The sequence below is a fragment of the Aspergillus viridinutans genome (assembly GCF_018404265.1).
Source record: "Aspergillus viridinutans IFM 47045 DNA, scaffold_5, whole genome shotgun sequence".
In the NCBI taxonomy this organism is placed as follows: Eukaryota; Fungi; Ascomycota; class Eurotiomycetes; order Eurotiales; family Aspergillaceae; genus Aspergillus; species Aspergillus viridinutans.
Genome location: NW_025091221.1, coordinates 1,572,764 through 1,590,037, shown reverse-complemented (window position 1 = coordinate 1,590,037; position 17,274 = coordinate 1,572,764). Strand labels below are relative to the sequence as shown.

The 17,274-nt window shown below is 51.8% G+C and overlaps 10 protein-coding genes across 10 annotated transcripts; 3 read left to right on the top strand and 7 right to left on the bottom strand.

Annotated features, from left to right (window-relative positions):
- Positions 1-1,248: 1,248 nt before the first annotated feature.
- ap3 (putative aspartic-type endopeptidase) lies at positions 1,249-2,658 on the top strand (the record flags this gene model as incomplete). The annotated part of the gene is made up of 3 exons (XM_043270658.1): positions 1,249-1,258; positions 1,317-1,853; positions 1,901-2,658. The coding sequence occupies 3 exons, from the start codon at positions 1,249-1,251 to the stop codon at positions 2,656-2,658; spliced, it is 1,305 nt and encodes a 434-aa protein (XP_043126593.1).
- A 1,021-nt stretch (positions 2,659-3,679) lies between these two features.
- Aspvir_007475 (putative malic acid transport protein) lies at positions 3,680-4,903 on the top strand (the record flags this gene model as incomplete). The annotated part of the gene is made up of 2 exons (XM_043270657.1): positions 3,680-4,645; positions 4,697-4,903. 2 exons carry the CDS (start codon positions 3,680-3,682, stop codon positions 4,901-4,903), a joined length of 1,173 nt encoding a protein of 390 aa, XP_043126592.1.
- Positions 4,904-5,078: 175 nt separating this feature from the next.
- Aspvir_007474 (beta-class carbonic anhydrase) lies at positions 5,079-5,721 on the top strand (the record flags this gene model as incomplete). Its single annotated transcript, XM_043270656.1, has 3 exons — positions 5,079-5,164; positions 5,306-5,444; positions 5,494-5,721. The coding sequence occupies 3 exons, from the start codon at positions 5,079-5,081 to the stop codon at positions 5,719-5,721; spliced, it is 453 nt and encodes a 150-aa protein (XP_043126591.1).
- A 163-nt stretch (positions 5,722-5,884) lies between these two features.
- Positions 5,885-9,114, bottom strand: Aspvir_007473 (cation-translocating P-type ATPase; the record flags this gene model as incomplete). The annotated part of the gene is made up of 3 exons (XM_043270655.1): positions 5,885-8,501; positions 8,555-8,820; positions 8,878-9,114. The coding sequence occupies 3 exons, from the start codon at positions 9,112-9,114 to the stop codon at positions 5,885-5,887; spliced, it is 3,120 nt and encodes a 1,039-aa protein (XP_043126590.1).
- Positions 9,115-9,667: 553 nt separating this feature from the next.
- Aspvir_007472 (uncharacterized protein) lies at positions 9,668-9,991 on the bottom strand (the record flags this gene model as incomplete). The annotated part of the gene is made up of 2 exons (XM_043270654.1): positions 9,668-9,699; positions 9,757-9,991. The coding sequence occupies 2 exons, from the start codon at positions 9,989-9,991 to the stop codon at positions 9,668-9,670; spliced, it is 267 nt and encodes an 88-aa protein (XP_043126589.1).
- A 970-nt stretch (positions 9,992-10,961) lies between these two features.
- On the bottom strand, positions 10,962-12,107 carry Aspvir_007471 (NACHT domain protein; the record flags this gene model as incomplete). Its single annotated transcript, XM_043270653.1, has 1 exon — positions 10,962-12,107. The coding sequence occupies one exon, from the start codon at positions 12,105-12,107 to the stop codon at positions 10,962-10,964; it is 1,146 nt and encodes a 381-aa protein (XP_043126588.1).
- A 16-nt stretch (positions 12,108-12,123) lies between these two features.
- Aspvir_007470 (uncharacterized protein) lies at positions 12,124-12,539 on the bottom strand (the record flags this gene model as incomplete). Its single annotated transcript, XM_043270652.1, is given in 2 exon segments — positions 12,124-12,315; positions 12,327-12,539. 2 exon segments carry the CDS (start codon positions 12,537-12,539, stop codon positions 12,124-12,126), a joined length of 405 nt encoding a protein of 134 aa, XP_043126587.1.
- A 255-nt stretch (positions 12,540-12,794) lies between these two features.
- On the bottom strand, positions 12,795-14,452 carry Aspvir_007469 (cytochrome P450; the record flags this gene model as incomplete). Its single annotated transcript, XM_043270651.1, has 3 exons — positions 12,795-12,982; positions 13,031-13,132; positions 13,189-14,452. The coding sequence occupies 3 exons, from the start codon at positions 14,450-14,452 to the stop codon at positions 12,795-12,797; spliced, it is 1,554 nt and encodes a 517-aa protein (XP_043126586.1).
- A 234-nt stretch (positions 14,453-14,686) lies between these two features.
- On the bottom strand, positions 14,687-16,055 carry Aspvir_007468 (endo-1,4-beta-xylanase; the record flags this gene model as incomplete). The annotated part of the gene is made up of 9 exons (XM_043270650.1): positions 14,687-14,842; positions 14,893-14,981; positions 15,059-15,076; positions 15,127-15,215; positions 15,262-15,407; positions 15,458-15,579; positions 15,632-15,680; positions 15,728-15,768; positions 15,821-16,055. The coding sequence occupies 9 exons, from the start codon at positions 16,053-16,055 to the stop codon at positions 14,687-14,689; spliced, it is 945 nt and encodes a 314-aa protein (XP_043126585.1).
- Positions 16,056-16,716: 661 nt separating this feature from the next.
- Aspvir_007467 (uncharacterized protein) lies at positions 16,717-17,192 on the bottom strand (the record flags this gene model as incomplete). Its single annotated transcript, XM_043270649.1, has 2 exons — positions 16,717-17,058; positions 17,118-17,192. 2 exons carry the CDS (start codon positions 17,190-17,192, stop codon positions 16,717-16,719), a joined length of 417 nt encoding a protein of 138 aa, XP_043126584.1.
- Between the last annotated feature and the right edge of the window lie 82 nt (positions 17,193-17,274).

The window sequence follows — 17,274 nt, the reverse complement described above, 5'->3', positions numbered from 1 at the left end:
CTTTATCTTTAATTTTAATAGTATATTACTAAGTATTTACATTAAGCAAGCCCTTAATAATAAAATTAATATTAAGGTAAGGATAGCCTTTATAATATAGCTAGACTCTAAGCTTATAAAGGTAATAGTAAACCTTATAAAAGCTAGTTAACTTAGTAATATTACTATAACTATTAGTAACAGGCTTAAGAAGGTATATTAAGTACTAATAGTCCTAGTAATTAAGTACTACTATAGTAGCACCTATAAAAGAGGTCTATACCTAGAAGTAGGTATTAAATATATTAATATTAATAATAAGACTATAGTCCTAGTATAATAATTAGTTAAGATATTAATTAGCTTAATAAGAGTAAGAGGCTAGCTTATAAGTATAGGATAGATTATCTAGTAGATACTCTTAAAGGCTAGGATAGCCTTTATAATATAGCTAGCTCCTATACTTTAAAGGTGATAGAGAACTTTATAAAAGCTAGTTAACTTAAGTAGAGAAAGAAGATAATATCCTAAGGGCTATAATATTAAGTACTTAGGATAGAACTCTTAAGTACTATATTAAGTAGTATATTCTTTACTATCTTATAAGTATCCTCTATATTTAGATTTCTTTATTTTTTATAGATATATAGCCTTACTACGCCTGGGCAATATATTTAGGTGTAATAAGGTCTAGGAACTATTAATAGTAAGGTACCCTTATAGAAATCTACTACTAAATATACTAGGTTATGCCTAAAATTAAAAAAAATCTATTATCTAGAGGTTGTAGGTTTATTTCTAGCTATTACTAATAGAGAAAATCTTTTTCCATCCTAAACCTAGATCCTTAGTACTAAGACCTGACTACTAGATACCTTTAGTACTATATAAAAAAGTATGAATATCTATATACCTCTATAGGTGTTATATTAGTATATGGTTTTACCATGAGCATACAATGCATATAATAGTAATAAGGATTTATTTAATCATCTACCATATACCTAGATATCTACTAGGCTTATCTGACTGGACCTAATATTTAGTTAAGAATTAAAGCTTTTTAGTTAAATATCTACTTACTACCTTTGCTCTGGTCATAAGTAGTAGTCTATAAGATATTTTAATTTTACTATACTAGGGATAGTGCAGTGCGTGTAACCATAGGGAGTGTAGGAGTGGTGGCATGTAATCATTATAAAAATACCAAAAGTCCACATTGTAGCTATAGTCTGCCGTAATATCTTTAAGGTTGTCAGTGATCAGCTCATGGTGTTTTGTAAAGTGTACCTCCCGCACCGCGTCTTGGACATTACCACGTGTCAGATCCTTCACAGCTACAGGTATTACCGGTGGCATCCCTTACACCCTTCCTAATGTTGAGTATATACCCATCGACGATGTTGAAAAGCTTGAGCGGTACCGTCCAGGAGGGTACCATCCCATAACAATCGGAGCGTGGCTGAATGATCGATACCGCATCGTCCATAAGCTTGGTTTCGGTACATACTCAACTGTATGGTTGGCAAGAGACCAAGAGGCCGAAAAATATGTTGCCATCAAGATCACAGTCGCAGCAGGTGATCCAGCAGATTCCCAAGAAAGCAACATCCTCCGTCAACTAGGCATCGGAGAATTGAAAGCAAAGCCGCACATCGGGGCCGCATATATACCTCGCATACTAGATGAGTTCTCCATTTCCGGGCCCAATGGGATCCATCGGTGTTTCGTCACCGTGCCGGGAATGATGAGCCTCGCCGAAGCCAAAGATGCCTCGTCTGCTCGACTCTTCCAGCTGCCTGTAGCCAGAGCCATCGCGGCCCAACTGGTCCAAGCTGTGGCGTTTCTGCACTCGCAGGGGATCGTCCATGCGGGTAAGTAACCCTCCGGTTCTCCATTCTCCCTCATGCTAAACTCGCAGATCTTCATGCCGGCAACATCTTACTCCGTCTCCCCGAGAGCATGGACACTCTCTCGCCAGAGCGATTATACGAACAATGTGGACGCCCTCATACCGAGCCGGTGGAACGTCTAGATCAGCGTCCACTCCCGAATGGTGTCCCAAGCCATGTTGTCGTGCCCGTCTGGCTAGGAAAAGCGAGCGAGCAGATTTCTCCGTCAGAAGCTCAAATAATCGTCACGGACTATGGAGAGTCCTTTACGCCGGCTACGACAAGGCGGCATTACTCTCATATTCCAGCCCTTTTGGTTCCCCCAGAAGTTCATTTCGAACCTCAAAGGCCACTTTCGTTTCCTGCTGATATATGGACGCTTGCGTGCACTATCTGGGAAATTATAGGGCAGCGGCCGCTGTTTGAGGGATTCAATCCGTCAGTCGACTGGGTAATCAGAGAACAGGTTGACGCGCTTGGCAAGCTACCTCTGGAGTGGTGGGTGAAATGGGATTCCCGGACGAGATGGTTCAACGAGGATGGAACACGACACAGCGGTGCCAGTCCAAGGACCTGGGAGCAACGATTCAGCGACTCGGTGCAGGAGCCAAGACAGGAGGCCAAGACGCAAGTGGTGGAAGAGGAGGAGCAAGCTGCCCTGCTGGCCATGTTGAGGGCTATGCTTGCATTTCGGCCCGAGGAGAGGCCAACTGCGACGGAGGTTATGGAGAGTGAATGGATGCAAAAATGGGCTCTTCCTAGCTTGCCAAGTCAAATGAAGGGATAAACAGCCATATATCTTGCGTATCGTATAGAAATTGTACCTGATTTCCCTGGAGACTTGGCCTATAAAAGGATGTTTCATGAGATTCTCACTTGCTCGGGTGGAATTCGACTCGTTCGAGTCCTTTGCCAGGGGTTCTGTATGCCCTATACTCTGTGACTTCTGTGGATCCAAGATCATCATGGCTGCACGCCTTGTCTAGCCGATCAAACCCAGCAGAGACAACCCACTCTTCCAGTGTTGTGATTTGCCTGATCTTGGAGGTTAGTCCAAGCCCAAGTCCAAGTCCAAATCAATGCTTTGAGGCTTATTGGTCGAAGAATCTAGCCAGGCAAGTCGTTTAGATTAATCCTTGTTCATCTAGATCAACATCCCAGCCAGCCCCGCCAGAATTCCGCAAACATCTGGCGTGGTATTAAAGAGAAGAGACCCTACTGTAAGTTGTAATCCATCTTGTCCTTTCATACCGTTCTGCAATATTGATACATGAAAGCTGCACACAGTATACAATGGCCAGCGTCGAGGAAAGAGTGAAGAATTTCTTATCAAAAATGTTTGAACAATGGCATTAACCTATCTATCCAAGCTTAATTTAACCCCAACTGACATACTGCTTCTATAGGCAACGATGGATACTGTATTTATAGATAATCTGAGCTGCGATTCCCTTGACCTGGTTGACTTACAGATTAAAAGCAGAAGAGGTATATAGGAGTTTGATATTGAGATCCCAGACGAGGAGGCGGAGAGGATGTGGACAGGTAAGACTCTGTACGTGGTAATAATCTGCCTGAGTAGTTGGTGATGTTGTCAATTACATCAATCAGCATCAAAGTTGCTCAGAGATGTATCTATCAATACATCCTGGAAATAAGCTTTGTTGACGCGGGGAGACCAGGAGAATGATGTCGGTGATGTCATCCGGACATCCTCCGCCTTATAAATGATAGTTAGTGTTGCTCATAAATGATGCCGACTCAACTGTCAATATAGTCTACATGCTTGATAAACACTGATATTCCTCATGCCAGATCCTCCAGCCTATCCTCCAGCCCGCGCGCTGTTTAATTTCTCCCCACAATGGTTCCTCATCCCCCAAGGGACCGGCATCATCTCGGTCATCCTCCACCAACTGCACTACCAGTTTGGCGCATTGCGTATCCTAGCCAAGATCGTCTGGATCTACACTATTGTGCTTCTCGCCATCACGCTCTTCCTGTACATCCTGCGCCTCATCCGCTACCCAAGGGAAGTCGCCTATGAACTGCGCCATAACCTCATCGAGACCTCCTGCCTGGCCAGCATCGCCATCACCTACACAACCATCATCCAGATGGTCGCCCTGCAGTACGGCAGCACCCACGGCGTCGCAGTAGGCGTCTACGTCCTCTGGTGGATCGACGCCTTCCTCTCCACCCTCGCCTTCATCGCCATCCCCTACGTCCAACTCAAACTCCAACCCAGCGGCCTCGAGCGCGTCCCCCCAGCCATCTTACTTCCGCTTATCGCCGCCCTAACCTGCGCCGCAGGCGGCGGCGCAATCAGCACCTCCGCCGCGCTCAGCCCCCGCCTCCAAGTCCCCATCATCATCGTCTCATACCTCCTCGTCGGAGCGGGAATTGCCCTCGCCCTCGGCTTCGACGCCGTCATCCTCTTCCAGCACTTCTCCGATCAGCAGCCCTCTCCCCAAAAAGTGTGGCAGGATATGATACTCTGCGGGCCATTCGGGCAGGGCGGCTTCGCGCTGCAGATTCTGGGGAATGCGGTGCAGAAGAGCTTCCCTGCGTATGCGCGGGGGACGCTGCTGCGCGCGCAGGCGGCGGGCCCGATTGCCGCGGTGAGTCAGTTTGCGGGGCTTCTGTCGTGGGGGTTTGCGACGTTTTGGTGGTGTTTTGCGATTATTAGTATTTTGCATACGTTGGCGGCGCAGCCGGGGGGTTTTAAGAGTACGACGTTTAGTCTCGGGGCTTGGTCGTTGGTTTTTCCTTGGGTAGGTCCTTCTTTCCTTTCCTTGCGATGCATGGGTTATTGATGTCGATAGGGCGTGTATACGAACTGTGCGGTGCAGCTGGGGAATATTATGGATTCGCCTGCGTTTGACGTGTGGTCGACGGCGCTGCTGCTGATGCTGGTGATTATTGCCATTGTCAATACGCTGTTTACCGTCAAGGGGATTATTACTGGAAAGGTGCTGGGATTGGAGCATGGATGGAGGAAGCAAGCACGCCAAGATGACAAGGAGGCTTGATGTATCGTCTATATCATCTGTCTGTATTGAATTGTCTATATTGAAGTATAGTGAAACTCAATCCGTCACCATTTGCGGGGTGAATTGCGAGATCATCTGGCTTAAATACATATATACAGACTGTCTGAACACCATCTCACTGTCATCCTGTACGTATCCATATACAACTATCAAAATGACCAACATAGCAGCCATCGAAGCCGCCAACGCGCAGTACGCCGCCTCTTTCAACAAAGGCCACCTCCCGATCCCCCCAAAACGGTACGTACCCTACCCTACTCCTCTCCAACTGCTATCAAACTAACAAGCCTAGCAAACTGGCCATCGTCACTTGCATGGACGCCCGCATCGGTACCCCCTCCCCCAATTAATCACTTCCATTTCCCAAGACTGACAGGTTAGACGTCTTCTCCGCCTCGGCCTCACCGAAGGCGACGCACACATCATCCGCAACGCAGGCGGACGAGCCAGCGAGGCCCTCCGCAGTCTGATAATCTCGCAGCGGTTGCTTGGGACGGAGGAGGTTGTTATCATTCATCATGTATTCCACCACCTTCCCTGTTCTTGACTACTTTTACTGATAGGGATAGACGGATTGCGGGATGCTCACGTTCAGCGACGAGGATATCAGAGCGAAGATAAAAGAGGAGCTTGGCGAGGATGCTTCAGATATTGAGTTCCTGCCGTTCAAGGATCTGGAGGAGAGTGTGAGGGAGAATGTGAGGTTTCTGCGGGGAAGTAGGCTTGTCCAGGGGGTTGTGACCGGGTATGTGTATGAGGTGGAGAGGGGGAGGTTGGTTCGGTTAGAAGTTGAGTGATATACATGTATGAGGGATTTAGGATGGCCAGTAGATACAAGTGGAAGGATTGGTGTCATGGCTGTCAACCAGTCAGAACTTTTCTACCTACTGTCTACCTATCTATCTACCTAGTTCTGTCTATATCTACTACCTACCTACCAGAGAATAACCCCTGGCACTGTTAAGCCAGCACACCGTGATCGACCTTCCTCCCGCCCACCCGGCGGAAATATACCCTCTTGGCAAACTTCCACAGCTCCACCCCCAGGAAGAACAGCACCGCCTCCGCAAACACAATCCCCCATTCCCACGAGATCCCCGTATGCTTAAACACAACATGGTTTAGGACTGGGATATACAGAATGGGAAAGGTCGTCACAAACCCCGCAACAACCGACCAGAACAGGAACTGGTTCCGCCAGATATCATACATCCACTGCGTCAGGTACTTCTTCGACCCCGGCTGCATGCGGAAGAACGACCGCCGCATGTCGACCATCTCCCACGCCAGGAAGAGCGCGAACCATGTTAGGCAGACGAATGTTGTTGCGCGCGCGCGGAAGACTAGGTCGCACTCTGCCGAGTACTCGCGGTTACAGCCGCGGGCGAGATCGCCGTTGCCGAAGCCCCMGACGACCACCGAGAAGGACGCAAGGCACAGCGCGGCGGTCCACACGCCGTAGACTAGAATGTCCACGATGACTTCCCAGGTGAAGATGCCCTGTTTTGTCTGCGGGGGGCGGTCCATGATGTCCGGCGCGGCGACCTCCATGCCCAGCCCCATGTCCGGCATGCCTGATGTGATCATGATGATCCAGAGGATCTCGACGGGCGCCAGCGGGAAGACGGATTGGCCGTCGAGGTCCTTGAAGGACAGTCCGATGAGAAGCGTGCATGCCTGCGCGATGTTTTCGGACAGTAAATGCAGCACGAATTTCTGGATGTTGTCGAAGATGCGCCGGCCTTCTTCGATGGCGTTGAGGATCGACGCAAAGTTGTCGTCTGTCAGGATAATGTCTGACGCGTCCTTGGCTACGTCTGAGCCTGCCTGGCCCATCGCGATGCCGACGTCCGCGTGCTTGAGCGAGGGAGAGTCATTCACCCCGTCGCCTGTCATCGCGGCGAACTTGCCCCGGCGGTGCAGCGCGTCAATCATCCGCACTTTCGTCTGCGGTGCACACCGCGCAATCACCAGCGGGAGGGTCGGCAATGCGTCCACCTCACTGTCGCTGAGCTTGTCGAACTGCCCCGCTGTCATGACCATCGCGTCGGCCACGTCCGCGGCGACACTGCCCAAATCCGCAGGGAGGATCCCGACCTGCTGCGCGATGGCCTTGGCCGTGCCCGGGTGGTCGCCCGTGACCATGTGCACGGCGATGCCGGCCTGGGCGCAGGCGCGGATGGCGCCGGCGGTTTCGGGGCGGGGCGGATCATACAGCCCGATCAGGCCGAGGAAGCACAGGTCGCGCTCGATCTCGTCGCGCTGCAGGTCCGCGCCTTCGAGCAGCCGGTTTGCTTCCGCGTAAGGCTTGTGGGCTAGCGCAAGCACGCGTAGCCCTAGCTTCGCCAGCTCCTCCATGTTCTGCAGGATAGCCACGCGGTGGTCGTCTGTCAGATCGACCGGGGTAGAGGCGTCCTCCCAGATGACGGTCGTGCAGGTGTCGAGGATGCGCTCGACGGCGCCCTTGGTGAAGACCATGCTGCGTTCGGTCTGGCCGTCGAACCGGGAGAAGACGACGGACATCTTCTTGACGGTCGAGTCGAAGGGGAACTCGGCCTTTGGGTGCCAGACTGGAGTCTCGCCCTTGGTCCACCGGTCGCGGTTCCAGTTGAACCGCGCGGCGAAGACTTGGATGGCGATCTCGGTGGGCTCCCCGCGCGCGTGCCACTCGCCTTCTTCGGAGCGGTACACGTGCGACAGGTTGGCCATGGCGGCGACGTTGAGGAATTCCTCGAGCCGGGGGTCACTGCTCGCCGTTTCTTCAAGGTTGACGATCGCAGAGCCCTCCTTCTCCTCGTCGAAGCGCACCGGTGGCACAGGGGTGAAAGTGACCTCCCCGACGGTTGGGTTGAACGGCTCGTTGTTGGTGCCAACAGAGTACGTCCCCTTGGCTGGGATCCACGCCTTCTTGACCACCATCTTGCCCTGCGTCAGCGTGCCCGTCTTGTCAGAGCAGATGTCTGTCACAGCGCCCAGAGCCTCAAGAGAATCAAGCTTGCGCACGATGACATGCCGCTCGACCATGCGTTTGGTACCGACGGCCATGGTGATGGTCAACACGACCACCAAACACGCCGGGATCATACTCAGCCCCGTGCCGACCGCATACAGAATCACTTCGTTGCTACTGGCGAATTTGTTTGATGCCATCACAATGATAGCAAACAGCACCGCGACCCCAAACAACAGGATCGCCAGCTTGGACAGCTTCCGCTGCAGCGGCGTCCCGACATTAACGCCCAGAAACCGACCGACCGCGTCCGTCCCGGTCAGCGTCCACGCCTGCACATACCACCGTTTCTTGGTCTCGCCGTTGGGGCCCTTCTTGACAGGTCGACGGCGGCTGTCGCCCGCGCGCAGGGCCGCAGCAATCGAGCCGATCTCCGTAGCCATGCCGGTTGCGATGACCACGCCGCGGGCCCGGCCGCGCGTGACGGTGCTGGAGCTGTAGGCCAGGTTGAGCCGGTCGCCGGGGCCGGTGTCGTCTTTGAAGATGGCGTCGCAGTCTTTCTGCACGGGGAGGGATTCACCGGTAAGAAGGGCTTCATCTGTCTCGAAGTTGACTGCTTCTACCAGTCTTCATTCATCAGATTCACTTCAGTACAATAGATCCGGGAGCGAGGGACATACCGAATATCAGCCGGAACGGTATCGCCCGTGCGCAACTCGACCATATCCCCCGGGACGATCTCCGCACTGGGGACGGAAAAGGTCTGACCACCACGGGAGACCGTGCCCGTCGGCGAGCTAAGCGAGTGCAACGACTCCATGGTCTTCTCGGCAGCATACTCCTGGAAAAAGCCAACAACAATATTAAGGACAATCACGGCGCAGATGACGCCGCCTTCGATCCACGACTGGATGCCAAAGCTGACCGCCATGGCCAGGATGAGGACCTAGAATTGGATCAGACAAGTTCGTTTGCACGCCAAAAGCAAAGTGGGCCCCTTAACTAGCATCATTGCGTTGGCCACCTGCCGGACGAGGATCTTGGCCACGGACACGCCCTCGCCTTCGTCGAGTTTATTGGGGCCGTACGTCTGCAGCCGACGAGTGGCCTCGTCGGGGGTGAGACCCTCATCGAGTCTGGTGGAGAGTTCCTTGAGGACGGTCTCATAGGGAAGAGTGTGAGCTGGTTGGGAGAGGGGGGCCTGGCCGGAGCCAGAGCCGGGAACATCGCCTTTCTCCATGCTTACTCTCAATTGCACTTGGGTTCAATTGAGAAAATCAACTGACTGAGAAGCAGAGGGACCAGCCTGTTTATAAACCATCCCGAGGAAGACCAGGACCCCACCACAACGAAAACTCATCACCGCGACCCCCTTGGCGCCGAGAATCGGGCATTGGCACTGGCACGGGCAACTCGCTTGGCACCGTCATACATTGCCTGCATCGTTGTATCTGACAAACTCTCCACGAGGCGATTCCCCACAGTCTGCGCCCAGACGAGAGACGTGCACCCGGGGGCCAATCAGGGGATGTTGCCAAGAGGATTCCTCTGGTTGCCAAGAAGGCGGAACCTGGCGGGCGAATCTGGTCGCATATGCAGCTGAGTCACTGCGTTGTATGCATCCTTACGCGACGATCATATGTAGATATTCAAAGTAACAGGTATCTGGACTCGTATCATATTCTTATCATATCACCAATCATAATAACGCCATAGCCCATAGGTATCAATCTGACTCAATCAATTTCCATCCATCCATCTATCAAGCAATCCAATCCAAATCATATATAGATTTATCCCCTCGAACTCGCCTCCTCAAGGGTATCTACTCATCATCAGCATACCAGAAGCTTTTTGAGGTAAGACCGTAAGAGAAACATACATCGACTCTCCACATCCTTGCCGATCCCCACAGAGGAAACACGACTCTCGCGATGAAAAACCCCCAGATTCCTCATCCGCACCGACCGCATATACATCTCCTGGGCATGCGAGGGCTGGAACGGGCGCTCATCTTCGGCGGGGTACAGTTGGCGGGTGAGCGCGGCGCCCAGCGAGACGGCGGCTAGACAGGCGACGATGACAATGACGATGATGGCGGGGGTGGTTAGGCCCATTCCTCTTCAGTCTAGTAGTATAGTAGCCTACTAGGATAGTAGTATAGTAGTAATTTGGTGTGTGCCAAGTTGACTGGCAATTATTACATAGATGGAGACTGGAGTAGATTGATATGAATTATGATATTGTATAACTGTTAACTACATGATAATGAATGGAAATAAAAGGGAAGAGGGGATGGAAATTTCTTTCTGTTTCCTTCCACCAGCGCATCCTTGTCTTCGGAAGTGATAGGAAGAGAGAAATACTATTGATGGCGTCCATGGTCTTATTGTCTCTGCCTAATTACCGTCCACTAAGATTTATTGTGAAGCAGATATTCCATTGCTATTGGCTGGTGTGGCCACGTGGGTCAAACCTACCAATGATCGGCCAATGGAAGATTCTGGAGAACTGTCTCATTGGTCAATTATCTCAGTGTCCATCACTTATGTATGTATGCAGATTTACTGCTCACGAGTCACGACTTATGCTATTAACATAGGAGGAGTGTAGTGGCAGTAGGCTACTGTAACCTTAACTGGTCTCCTCTAAGAGAGATTTATCAGCCCTGGAATATAGAGTGAGCAGACTGACTGTGATGTGATAGAGGCGGCTATATGATTATATCATATTAGAGACTAGAAGTAGAGAGACAATGTCTGACTATAAACCTTATCATTGTTCAATACTCCATATATATTATTAACCAAGTCGCTGCATATGAAGCTTCCTGTACAATGGATAGTCCCATGTATTGGTAGCCAGAGAAAACTGAGAGCACATGAAATAGGCCACCGTTTCCATGTTTACTCTACCTGAAAAATGTTGCCCACCGAGATCTCTGTGGCTCCGGCAATACTCGCATACACCAGGCCGACAGACCCCCCTCAAAGGCAAAATCCACCGTCCCCCACTTCTCCGACAGCTTATCCTTCCATTCTTCGATCCATATCGTCTGCATCTTGCCATCGGAACTTTCAAGGGCCATCATCCCCTCAGGCACACGTTCAGAGGGCCGGTATAATAAAACTCGTGCCGAGGGTCGCAGATGCCCGGGGGATGGGACGCACCCGACTGGCATATGGCTGACTGGATATCGTGGTAGCACCAATCGCACAGCATCATGAATGGGCAGGAACGACACAAGTACCAGTGGCATATCGACCTCATATCACACTTGCAGTTCGAACACTCGGCGAAATACTCGATTGTGTACGGGGTCTGGCGTTCAGAAACCTCTTCATCCGGTCGTTGTGTCTCGTCATCGGCAAGATGCACTTGGTTCAAAGATTCGGTGACGCCGTCTTGAAAATTCCCGCTGTCATCGCAAGACACTGCCACGGCTTCGGATATGGGATTGTCTTTCTGCGCTCCCCGCAGATAGTCCCTGTACCAGGCCTTGGTCAAATACAAGGCCCCATTCAGATCTTCATCACTGTCCGCAGCCGTCAGAAATGTCTGCAAGAGGCTGATGAAGGCGTCATTATCGTTGGAAGGATCATCATCCAATAACAGCTCGATACTTTCCTTCACACGTCCGCGGAGAGCTGTTCGGGCGTTTACAAGATCACCATGATCCCGCAGCCAACTCGAGATCACCAGACAGATATCACTAAACTCGGCCGTTTTATCCAATCTCAGAGGGGACCCGTCGCAGAATGGAATCTCTGGATGATATAGACACACGGCCGCTAAGCGAATCTGTGACCACGCCCAAAACCATCTCATATCCAAGACATCGGGGTCGTCGGGGGAGGCAACCTCGTACCAAGCTTGGATTCCTTCGCTGACCCGGCCGTTTTCGATTAAGTATTTCGCCGTCGCCAGCTCACTGTTTATTTCCCCCACTGAGGTCTCGAGTCTGGCCGCAGCCGAGGCAACAAGATCAATAAGCTTCCCATCATCCCGCATACGCTCATAGTGAAGGACCCTATATATTGTACGGGGCATCCAAGTCAGTACTGAAGTGAGGAACTCGGCCAAACCTTCTTTTTCGGTCCACCTGAACTCCTGAGGATGTGAAACGGCAAAACCGAGCACATCGTGAACGCGGTGTGTCTGGCGCAGCTCCAGGAAGACCGAAAAGAACGAACACAGCGTATACTTGTCTCGATAATCCTCCTTTTGTCCCATGAACACTTCCCAGGCCTCATTCATTTGCGGTGGCAGCAGCTTTGTCGGTCATTTTCGCAAAGTGCTCCATCTGCGCTGTGTTTAGCAGTTTGCCGACAGGATCCTGCCAGCCACGCTCCCAGGAGGCGTCATGCAGCGACTCGGCAAGATCAGTTGCTCTAATGCCTCCTTGTACCTTCCGGTCTCGGTACATGCGCGACCCATGTCTCTATGAATCACAGATAGCGCTTGTTTGCTCAGGATAGGGTTCCTGTGATGTTCATCAAGAGAGATCTGGAATTCTTCGAGAGCTGCCTTGGAGTTGTCATGCAGGAGGAGCGCCTGAGCAACTCGAGCATGCCAGACGGACGTTTTCTTGAGACGCTGCGCCTCGGCTGTGCACACGATCTCGTCAGGCTTCAACCTTGTAGAGTCTGACATGATGCCCCTCATTTCATGCAGTGCTTCCTTTTCAGGATTAGCTCGTTTACAAGTGCTATAAGTCATTACAGCTTCAATATTGCCATTTCTGGTATCTGCTGCCTATCTAACTATAAGAAATGCATCTCCTATACCACTCGCGTATTCTAGGATAGTTGGGTCAGGTCCATGCAGAGCTGTTCTTTCCGGTTTGATAGTAACACACAACCGTATCCTGTGTGCCACACAGTAGCATTGAACTATAATGATTGACCTACGCCTCAAGGTTCACTTCCTCCGGGTAAAAGTCAAATGCAGCGGCCCCATGTACAGCACAAAATTGTCCTGCGCCTGCTGCTCAAACGCGCGTCCATCCTCCCACGGGGCAAATCCTACATCAATCGTCGTTATCAGTTTCGCGATTGTAGTACGCAGGTTTAGCAACGCCAGTGGTCGGCCGATACAGTTATACGGACCTGCTGCAGTCAGTACTCAGTATATCAAAGTCACAAGGGGATATCTACCCAGGGTAAACGGCGCAAACGCCGAGCGATCCTTGATCAGATCCGGGTACTTGTACCATCGCTCAGGGATAAACTCGTCCGGTCGTACATAGCATAGCTCAGCTGTGAATGTGCCGTGGATTAACATCTCCTGACATATTCCACAGACGTAGACTTACATCTCCCCATGGCATATTGCGGACAATACACCGTCATCTCCCCGGGAATATGCACCCCCTCCACCTCAATCCCCTCCGCGGGCGTCTTCCGCCACAATGCCGACGGCACAGCCGGATACATCCTCAACGCCTCATTAATCACCCCATTGAGATGCTCCAAAAGTGCAATATCAGCCCCGCGTACCTCTCCCGCGTCGTCAACAAACGGCTCAACCTCCTCCCGCAGTCTGCGCATCTGCTCCGGATGCCGCGCGAGCTCATACAAAATCGCACACAGCGTCACGGCAGTGGTATCGCTGCCCGCCACGACAATCAGCCGCGCGTCGCCGTCGAGCATCAGTTTCTCCGCTGGGGTGGGCTCCCGCCCCTTCAGCGGGGCGAGCAGCGAGGCGCTGATATCCGGGATCTGCACGTCCATGCGCATGCGTGCTTGGAGCCTCTCGCTGCAGAAGGCCAGAAAGCGCCACCAGTCCCTTGCGACTCCGGGGATTCGCAACAGGATAAGTTGCAGCCACGGGGGGAAGAAGAGGCCGACTTGGTTCATGGTTGCGTTTAGGAGGGTGATGGCTGGGTGTTCGTGGCCGGTGGTGAGGCAGTCGAACCCGCGACCGAAGGAGAGGTCGCCCATGACGTCGAAGCTGTACAGGTAGATCCACTTGCGGACGTCGACGGTTTGTAAGGTGGTCAGCTGGGCGATGAGCTGCTGCTGGTAGGTCTTGATGCGCTGCTCGTAGCCGCGGACCATCTTATCGCTGAAGGCGGGGCTCCAGGTCCGGCGGCGGGCGTTGTGCTCTTTGATGTCGCGGCAGTTTTGCAGAGGGCGGGAGGGGTAGGCCAGGTCGTACCAGGAGGATTTTGTGCAGGGGGATTGGGAGCCGTAGATGGCTGCGACGGCGGATGGGTAGATGATGGAGAGGTCTGAGGGGCCGGTGCGTACGATTGGGCCATATTGGTTGTGCAAGGCCTGGAGGGTGAGATGTGCGTTGCGCTTTGGGGAGATGGACCAGAAACTTGATACGCGGGCGAGGCGAGGGCCGGGGAAGGAGTGCAGGGGGTGGAGCAGGAGACGGTATACTAGAATGCTGGTATAAAGGCTGGCAAGGTAGACCAGGATATAGCTGTAGTGGGAGAATACGAAGACGACGGTGGTGGAAACGACAAAGAGAGCGAGGTAGATATGGCTGTAGACATGATGCTCGCCATGTCGAAAGTAAAGGACATGGCTGAGGATGCCGGCAATAGCGATGAGAACGTATGGAGCCATTGTCTGCTGGAATCTGGGAGCGGGCAGGAATCGACATTTATAATCAGTGTAGCTGACGATGACATTCCGATTCAGGCGGAGTGTCTGTCACAGCGACTGCACTTGCATATTGCTGACAGCGCATCAATACTTCATTGGGATTGCCAATGCCCGTCACAGTGCTTCTGTTATGCAAGGATGATTGAATTGTGTAACCCCGCACCATATGTACAACTGTCCATACATAATGCCACATCACAGGGCAGCAATGATGGCATTATACGCCGCCTTGGGCTGGTAGTTGCTGTCGAACAACAGTGGAGACGAGCTGGAGCGCCACGAGTCCTTGTCCGACACCCCCCAGACGGTGATTCCCACACATTTCGAGACACCCAAGCATGCATTGACAACCTGTTCTAATTAGCTTTGATTACCCTGCACCTGGCGAGCAAGAGACATACGTTGACGTAATCCTGGGAGCTAGCACCCGCGATATCAAGCTCAGTAATAGCGACCTCCGAGACGCCGCTAGAGGCAAGGGCAGTCAATGCTGTGCACGGAGTCAGCGTTACGTAGACAAACCAAGAGGGGGAACTTATCCTTTGACGCCAGAGGAAGCTCCTGCACCAAGGTGGGTTTGAGAGCCTTCAGGAAGAGTCAGTATACATCATCACAACAGGTGATATTCAGCTCACCGATTCCATCGATAGGAATGCCCGCAGCCAACCACTTCTTGACATGAGTCACCATTCCCTGCGTTTTGGCATAGCTAGCCGAGTCGAGGCTTTGACGGTCAGCTACAGCTCACATCCAGCAAAACAAATGCTTACTTGTAATCGTTGATGTACAGCTTCGCAGAGGGATCCACAGAGCGCGCCGTCTGGAAGGCAATCCGCACAAAGTCCTCGCCCAGCACGCGGGAGAAAACGCTATCGCGGAGGGAGCCGTCCTCGTTGAAGATCTCGTTGACGACGTCCTTGGACATATTAGCGCAGCTGGCTTCGTGTTGGATAGATGGCAAGTTACCCAGGCGTAGATCTGGCCCTTGTACCGGGTCATGATGGTGGTGATGTGGTTCTTCAGCACCGAGGTCAGGGTGTTCTTGTCGGTGATAGACGACACCCAGGACGGGAGTTGGGAGTGCCAGACTACACTGTCAGCTTATCCTATATCCTTGAGATGGTGAATACTGGGGCATACCTAAAGTGTGCCCGCGGACCTTTTTGCCATTCTGTTTGGCATAGTTGACCTATTCGAACTTAGTATGTACTCGACAGAGATGACCAAATTGCATACCAGAAAATCAGCACCGGCAAAGTTAAAGTTTCCTCGCGATGCTAAACAGAGATATGTCAATACGTTATGTCAATCAGAGTGACAGAGACCTACGCTCAGTAGCATCCCACTTCATGCTATTCTCCGGCGTCAACTGGCCAAAATCTTTTCGCACAATGGCCTCATTCTGCGAGTTCTGGAGCAGAGCTTGGTCACTGCAGGTGCCAAAGTACTTTTTGCCATGGGATGTAAAGGCCTGGTTGATGCTCGTTGCCCGGCGTTCGATCACAGCCGCCGAGACCAGGGAGACAAAGAGAATGCTGCTGAGGAGCTTGCTGAGGACGACCATTTTGAATTTGATTGAACTGAATCAGATTCTTGGATGTTTGAGGTGTTGCTTTGCTGAGAGTGAAGGCTTCTGACAGCCGTATTTATAGTCGAGACTGCTGCCAGAAGTACAGGTACTCCACATGATTCAGGGTCTGTCGTTTAGCCTATATTCAGTTTCACCCTTCAGTCCAATCTATCTATCTGAGGAAATGCTGCAGAATGTTGTCACTCTGCGACTGGGCTTGTTTCAGCCAAGCTTTGCTTTAATATCTGTTTGTTGATCCCCCACCGGTAGTAGAGTCCTATATCAACTCAACGGCAATTGATAGGCAGTCAATTAGCCGGTTGAAGAGTTCAGCCGGTGGTTAATATTCCTGTCTATACTATACAGATCGAGCCTTTGCCCCTTTTGTCACGGGTCCCCTCCAAAGACCACCCTGTCAGCTCCATCTGACCTGGTCCAGCACGGCCACCATCTGCACTCTACAGGCATCATCACCATCATACGTATCAGAAGACAGGCTGAAAGGATAAAAGTCACCATCCTGACCATACCATCCCACCCAATCCCATAACTCGTTCGGATTCGAAAACAACGTCCCCCGGATCACCCGCAGGAAATTATCCCCCGTCGTCTACGAATACAGTACAAGCATATCGTTCGCATCCGCCTACCGCCTCTACCCCGTATTCACAAGGAGATTCTTCCCGCTATGCCCATGGTCTTCAGACACCCATGCATCGCAACATGTCCACCGGGCTTGCACGACAGGCGTATACAAATAGCCTGTATGAACCATGGCAGCTGCTCCGTATCCGCTACTCTGCGCGAATGAGACACCGATTCGGGCAGTGTGCCTTCCCTGCGGGGGCGAAGGGATTCGTCTATCCAGTTCAGCACGACGCCGCCGCCGCAGTTTGGTGTAGGAAGGTTGCCATGCTGCAGGGGTTGTTGCGAGGGCGCCAAGGTTTGTCTGGAACGTATGTGCTGCGGACTCGGTGGTGATTGGGGGGGGGATATGCTGGGGATAGTGAATCAGGTGAGCTGGCTGTGCAGCTGGATCATCATGTTTGAACCGACGGTTGTATCCGCCGTGCCGACTTGGAGGTACGTTTTGGAATCAGGCAGATGAGTGTACACGAGCTCATGTTGCATTACACTCTATGTACCCTTGTTGTAGTTGATGCTGTGAAACCGCAGGACGGACGGACGGATCTCCTGACAGGATGAGCGTGAT